General features: G+C 38.9%; 1 protein-coding gene across 2 annotated transcripts; it reads left to right on the top strand.

Annotated features, from left to right (window-relative positions):
• Positions 1 to 5981: 5981 nt before the first annotated feature.
• LOC308394642 (chemokine XC receptor 1-like) lies at positions 5982 to 7449 on the top strand. 2 transcript variants are annotated; one of them, XM_080879049.1, is made up of 2 exons: positions 5982 to 6119; positions 6216 to 7449. In XM_080879049.1, exon 2 carries the CDS (start codon positions 6233 to 6235, stop codon positions 7208 to 7210), a length of 978 nt encoding a protein of 325 aa, XP_080735175.1. In that variant the 5' UTR covers positions 5982 to 6119; positions 6216 to 6232; the 3' UTR covers positions 7211 to 7449. The 2 variants fall into 2 exon arrangements, with proteins under 2 accessions (XP_080735175.1, XP_080735176.1); XM_080879050.1 differs by having other exon boundaries at positions 6197 to 7449.

Raw genomic sequence — 7449 nt, 5'->3', positions numbered from 1 at the left:
TTTTTAGATGACTTTGGGAAAACTTACAACAGACAAATTAGAAAAGATTTTAAATAAGGACATGCTTTAAGTTACAGTCTCATCCAGCAGCCTATCCATTTCATCTAGTAGGAGGTACGTTCATGTTTCATCTCTACAGTAACGTTTTGTACTCATAAACAGAAATCTGTTGTAACATGTCACTTAAACAAACACTTGTGTTTATTTTCTAGGTTCCTGTGTGACAGAAATGGCAAAACCAGTCAATTTCAGCTATGATCCATCTAACTTCAGCTATTACGATTACCATGAGGATGAAATCTGTAATATGAGTGAAGTGATGAATTTTGGATCCATTGCCATTCCGATTTTCTTCTCTGTTGTGATCACACTGAGCCTGACAGGAAACATTCTTGTCCTCATAATCCTGGCTTTGTATGAAAAACTTAAATCTCTGACCAACATTTTCATCCTCAACTTGGCCGTCTCTGACCTCGTCTTCACCATCGGTCTTCCCTTCTGGGCCATTTACCACGTCAAGGGATGGGTGTTTTCTGAAATTCTCTGCAAAGTTGTGACTTTTATCTTCTTCACTGGGTTTTACAGCAGCATTCTCTTCCTGAAAAGAGCTCCCAAGCAGACAAAAAACAAACTAAAAACCAGCAATAAATAACTTAAACATAAACAATTACAAAGAAAGAACAATACAGTATCCACATCTGAACCAAAGAGTAAAACAGTGAAATGTGGATTATTAAATATTAGGTCTCTCTCCTCCAAGTCTCTGTTAGTACATGACTTAATAATTGATCAACAAATCGATTTACTCTGCCTTACAGAAACCTGGTTGCAGCAGGATGATTATGTTAGTTTAAATGAATCAACACCCCCGAGTCATTCTAACTACCAGAAATCACGAAGCACAGGCCGAGAGGGCGGTGTGGCAGCAATTTTTCACACCAGCCTATTAACCAAAGACCCAGACAGACTTTTAATTCATTTGAAAGCCTGATGCTTAGCCTCGTCCACCCCAGCTGTGAAACTCAGAAACCAGTCTTACTTGTTATCATCTATCGTCCACCTGGGCCTTACACAGAGTTTCTGTCTGATTTCTCAGACTTTTTATCTGATTTAGTTCTCAGCTCAGATAAAATAATTGTTGTGGGTGATTTTAACATCCATGTAGATGCTAAGAATGACAGCCTCAACGTGGCATTTAATCTGTTATTAGACTCAATTGGCTTCTCTCAAAATGTAAAAGAACCCACCCACCACTTTAATCACACTCTAGATCTTGTTTTAACATATGGCATAGAAACTGAACATTTAACAGTGTTTCCTGAAAACCCTCTCCTGTCCGATCATTTCCTGATAACATTTACATTTACAATAATTGATTACACAGCGGTGGAGAGTAGACTTTATCACAGTAGATGTCTTTCTGAAAGCGCTGTAACTAAGTTTAAGAATATAATCCACCCACTGTTATCATCTCCAATGCCCTGTACCAACATAGAGCAGAGCAGCTATCTGAACACTGCTCCAACAGAGGTCGATCATCTTGTTAATAATTTCACCTCCTCACTACGTACGACTCTGGATACTGTAGCTCCAGTGAAAACTAAGGTCTCTAATCAGAAGTACCTGACTCCGTGGTATAATTCTCAAACACGTACCCTAAAGCAGATGACTCGTAATCTGGAGAGGAAATGGCGTGTCACAAATTTAGAGGATCATCATTTAGCCTGGAGAAATAGTTTGCTGCTTTATAAGAAAGCCCTCCGCAAAGCCAGAACATCTTACTATTCATCACTGATTGAAGAAAATAAGAACAACCCCAGGTTTCTCTTCAGCACTGTAGCCAGGCTGACAAAAAGTCAGAGCTCTTGTGAGCCAACAATCCCTTTAACCTTAACTAGTAATGACTTCATGAACTTCTTCACAAATAAAATTTTTATCATTAGAGAAAAAATTACCAGTAATCATCCCACAGATGTAATATTATCTACAGCTACTCTTAGTACCATTGATGTTAAGTTAGACTCTTTTTCTCTAATTGATCTTTCTGAGTTAACTTCAATAATTTCTTCCTCCAAACCATCAACGTGTCTTTTAGACCCCATTCCTACAAAACTGCTCAAAGAAGTCCTGCCATTAATTAATGCTTCAATCTTAAATATGATCAACCTATCTCTAATGATCGGCTATGTACCACAGGCCTTCAAGCTGGCTGTAGTTAAACCTTTACTCAAAAAGCATCTCTAGACCCAGCAGTCTTAGCTAATTATAGGCCAATCTCCAACCTTCCTTTCATATCAAACATCCTTGAAAGAGTAGTTGTCAAACAGCTAACAGATCATCTGCAGAGGAATGGTTTATTTGAAGAGTTTCAGTCAGGTTTCAGAGCTCATCACAGCACAGAAACAGCTTTAGTGAAGGTTACAAATGATCTTCTTATGGCCTCTGACAGTGGACTCATCTCTGTGCTTGTCCTGCTAGACCTCAGTGCAGCGTTTGATACTGTTGACTATAATCGATTAGAGCGATTAGAACATGCTGTAGGTATTACAGGTACTGCACTGCAGTGGTTTGTATCATATCTATCTAATAGACTCCAGTTTGTGCATGTAAATGGAGAGTCCTCTTCACACACTGAGGTTAATTATGGAGTTCCACAGGGTTCAGTGCTAGGACCAATTCTGTTTACATTATACATGCTTCCCTTAGGCAGTATCATTAGAAGACATAGCATACATTTACACTGCTATGCAGATGACACCCAGCTCTATCTGTCCATGAAGCCAGATAACACACACCAATTAGTTAAACTGCAGGAATGTCTTAAAGACATAAAGACCTGGATGGCCGCTAACTTTCTGTTTCTTAATTCAGATCAAACTGAGGTTATTGTACTCGGCCCTGAAAATCTTAGAAATATGGTATCTAAGCAGATTCTTACTCTGGATGGCATTACCTTGGCCTCCAGTAACGCTGTGAGGAACCTTGGAGTCATTTTTGACCAGGACATGTCCTTCAATGCACATATTAAACAAATATGTAAGACTGCTTTCTTCCATTTGCGCAACATCTCTAAAGTTAGAAATATCCTGTCTCAGAGTGACGCTGAAAAACTAGTTCATGCATTTATTACTTCCAGGCTGGACGACTGTAATTCATTATTATCAGGAAGTCCAAAAAACTCCCTGAAAAGTCTTCAGTTAATCCAAAATGCTGCAGCAAGAGTCCTGACAGGGACTAGAAAGAGAGCAGATTTCTCCTGTTTTGGCTTCCCTTCATTGGCTTCCTGTTAAATCCAGAATTGAATTCAAAATCCTGCTCCTCACATACAAGGTCTTAAATAATCAGGCCCCATCTTATCTTAATGACCTTGTAGTACCATATCACCCTATTAGAGCACTTCGCTCTCGCTCTGCAGGCCTACTTGTTGTTCCTAGAGTATTTAAAAGCAGAGCCTTCAGTTTTCAGGCCCCTCTTCTGTGGAACCAGCTTCCAGTTTGGATTCAGGAGACAGACACTATCTCTACTTTCAAGATTAGGCTTAAAACTTTCCTTTTTGCTAAAGCATATAGTTAGGGCTGGACCAGGTGACCCTGAATCCTCCCTTAGTTATGCTGCAATAGATGTAGGCTGCCGGGGATTCCCATGATGCATTGCGTTTTTCCTTTCCAGTCACCTTTCTCACTATAAGTTAATAGTTCTCTCTGCATTGAACACATTTTAATGACCAAATGAGCAGGGTGTTGCCTGCTCATTTGTTTTCTTGCATGTATTGGTTTTTTGTTTTTTCCCAACATGTGCCTTTAGTAAAAATTTCTTACATTAAAAGAAGATGGAAATGGCCTCCCATCTCATTGTACATAGCAACTTGCATTTGAAGTATGCGTGAAGTAAAATAATTTATTTGAAAATAATAAAGCATACCTCAAACATGCATTGTGAAAAATGTCAAAACCTTTTTGTTGTTTTTATTTATAGCCTGTACCACATTTAATGGCAAATGTTGATCCAAACTGCATTAGAAACAGGCTTATTTACAATATAACAAAACAGTTTCAAAATACACAAAAACTAGTTGTATTAACTAATTATTGCTAAAAATAAAAGTCATTTGGTGGTCATTAAAATGTGTTCAGTGTTTGCAAATTGAGGATGATTAATTTCATAAATCGAAAAACTACCAAAAACTCCATATGGGAAGACAAAGCAGCACCACCATATATGCCTAATTTTTCATACAAGAAAATTTGATTTTATCATCGTTTTGGATTGGAGGCAAAGCTGGTGTGGCCATGAGAATCAAACTAGCAGTGATGGGCAAAGAGAGACTTTGTGAAACAACGAAACATTTAAAGCTAAAGTTGTATCCAGGTTTCCCAAATATCTGAAATCAATTTCCACAGTGACACCTACTGGCCAGTTTTGCTGTGTGAAGCAATGACACACACAAGCTAAGTCAAAGTCAAAGTAAACTTTATTGTCATCTCTGCTGTATCCAGTGCAGCATACAGAGAGACGAGATGACGAGCCTCCGGTTACATCAGTGCAAAACAAGCTAGATATAAAAAAAAAAGAGAAGAAAATAATAAATATACGCTTAAGAGTTACAATTAGAATTTTCAGTTTACACAGGTGTGGTTTTTAAGCGTTGCATAATTCTAAAGAGGGCTAACCCCCCCCCCCCCCCCCCCCCCCAAAAAAAAAAAAAAAACCCAACAAAAAAAAACCAGGCTTTAAATAATAACGATTGACAGATGTTTTGGAGAAGCACCAAACAATGAGACTGTTAAAGAAAACGAACTGTGACTGTAATGAAAATGTGCATCAGAAATACTATTTTCTCCCGCTATTAGAGGCTGTTTCAGTCGCTTAGTAATTCAGTTGCACAAACACTGCTATATGTTTTGTGATAGAAAAAAAACAGTATTTCAGCTGTTAACTCCCGAACTTTGCAATCCTCAAAGAAATGGTTAACTGAAGCTTTCTGGTAGTTTCGTTAGGTTTGTTCCTCACACTGTTAAATAAAACTAGAAGCTGCCCTGTTGTTTTATTTTTTTGGTTTTATTGGTTTGGTCACAGTTTCTTCAAAGATAAATATTTAAATAGACAAGACTACATTTGCTTTCCTTCTAAATAACTAAAAGATCCGTTTCATTATGTTATGGTATGCTTATTCTGACCAATTACAACAGTCCATTTCACACTGGTCAATTCCTTTTTAAATCTGAATGGTGCAGAAGTGGCTCATCGGAGGATAAAGAAGCCTCCCCTCACTTTATTTGTCATTTCTGTTGCCGCGGATGCTGTACCAGACTCAGTCTGAGTTTCAGGTTTTGATTTCACCTACCTTTGTTTGTGAGATATTTACAACACATGTGTCAGTGACAATTAAAAAAGGAGGTGTATGTGAAGGTTAATGTGTCTTTTCTTGTATTGTCTTTAGGCTTTCACACTTTTTTCCAACAGTTTCTGGCTCAAGATGAAGTCGCTTAATGCAGCAAAATATTTTATATTTTCTGTTGAAAGTCGAGAAAAAGAGAATAGATGGGATAAAGAGCTGAAAATGATTTCCTGCTTTATTTTTGCTCTTTGAAAGCACAGCAGGTTTCTATTACAGTAACTTAATGAATGTGCCGCTCTCGCTCTCTCCGCTGATCTGAGTTCGTTCCGCTCACCCAGCAGTTCGCCTCTTTTTCTCATTTGTACTAATTTGTGTAATTAAGTGGGCGGAAAGTCCACACTAGTTTTCACAACACGGCAAAAATGATAACGACACAGTTATTTACCCTTATGCATGCGCGTGTGCAAACAGTTGAGATGGTATTAAAACGTGAATTCAGTCATTCATGTCAAGGTAAGTCATCTGCTGAAAGCCTGGCTAAACGCACCAAAATCTGCGTTTAGCACCACGTCGCCACACGGTCACGTGATGCGGGTGTTTGACTCACACTTGGAAGTAGTGTTTAGAAACATCGGCGCTTAAGTAGCTCGACACACTGCAGAAACGTCAGCATCGAGTGTCTCATCCCAACGTACTACTGCAAAAAATAAATAAATACATAATAAAATAACCGCAGAAGTCGTTTCAACCAACAGACGTTTGGCATTTCATCAAGCAAGAGGTACGTTATTTATTTATTGTCTTTACAATACTCTTTTGTATTTATAAAGAGAAATCCATTGCAACGTGTCATTAAAGTCATACCCTTGTCTCCTAGATTCCTGTGTGACAGAAATGGCAAATCCAGCCAATTTAACCTATGGTAACTTCAGCTATGACTATTACTACGAGGATGAAATCTGTGATAAGAGTGGAGTGGTGATATTTGGATCCTTTGCCATTCCGATTTTCTCTGTTGTGATCACACTGAGCCTGGTCGGGAACATTCTTGTCCTCATAATCCTGGCTTTGTATGAAAAACTTAAATCTCTGACCAACATTTTCATCCTCAACTTGGCCATCTCTGACCTCGTCTTCACCATCGGTCTTCCTTTCTGGGCCATTTACCACGTCCAGGGATGGGTGTTTTCTGAAATTCTCTGCAAAGTTGTGACTTTTAGCTTCTTCACTGGGTTTTACAGCAGCATTCTCTTCCTGACCATCATGACCATCTACAGATACCTGGCTGTGGTCCATCCTCTGTCTGACCTCAGCACACCGAAACACTCCATCGGGGTGTTTCTGTCTGTCCTGATTTGGATAATCAGCACTGGAGCAGCCATGCCCTCCCTCCTCTTCAGCTCAATCACCAAGGTCCACCACAAAGATAAAGAGTCACAGGGCTGTGAATATATTGATCCACTGTGGGAAACCATTGGTGTCATCCAACAGAATGGTTTCTTCCTAGTTGCTTTTGCAGTCATGACTTTTTGCTTCATAATAATTGTGAGAATCACAAGAACAAGATCTCACACAAGCAACAAAGCAGTCAAATTAGTCTTCTGCAGAGTTGCTCTATTCTTCAGTGCCTGGGTGCCGTACAATGTTGTAATCTTTTTGAGGGTCTTGCCTGCTCATGTGGTCCCGTCATTAGTTGAATGTGAAGCAAGCACCCAGCTTGACTATGCATTCTATGCTTGCAGGCTCATTGCTTTCTCCCACTGTTGCCTGAATCCCATCTGTTATGCATTTGTTGATGTGAAGTTTAGGAGTCATTTAAAGTTATTGCAGGTTAGAATGGAAAACCTCATATCACGTAGAACAATGTACTAGCTACTCAGTTGATTTTCTTGCATATGTTATTTGCCCTGTTAATTGTTTTTCTCTCCCAGTGTGCCTTTAGTAAAATTGCATATCTCATATCAAATTTATCTAATTACAAAAAAAAAATAGGAACTGCTCCATGTGTCATATGTTGCACCCGGCAATCAATTTCAAGGCTTTTATCGTGTGTGTGTGTGCGTGTGTCACACAGTGTGAAGTAATTATTTGTCCCTGTGTTGTTTTTATGA

Source organism: Rhamphochromis sp. 'chilingali' (assembly GCF_963969265.1).
Source record: "Rhamphochromis sp. 'chilingali' genome assembly, chromosome: 3".
Lineage (NCBI taxonomy): Eukaryota > Metazoa > Chordata > Actinopteri > Cichliformes > Cichlidae > Rhamphochromis > Rhamphochromis sp. 'chilingali'.
Note: the sequence above shows the minus strand (reverse complement) of the source record. Positions and strands in the feature narration are given on the sequence as shown.

What these genes read in the sequence shown, in the direction of transcription:
- LOC308394642 (XM_080879049.1), top strand. Translation starts at nt 6,233, where the DNA reads ATGGCAAATCCAGCCAATTTAACCTATGGTAACTTCAGCTATGACTAT.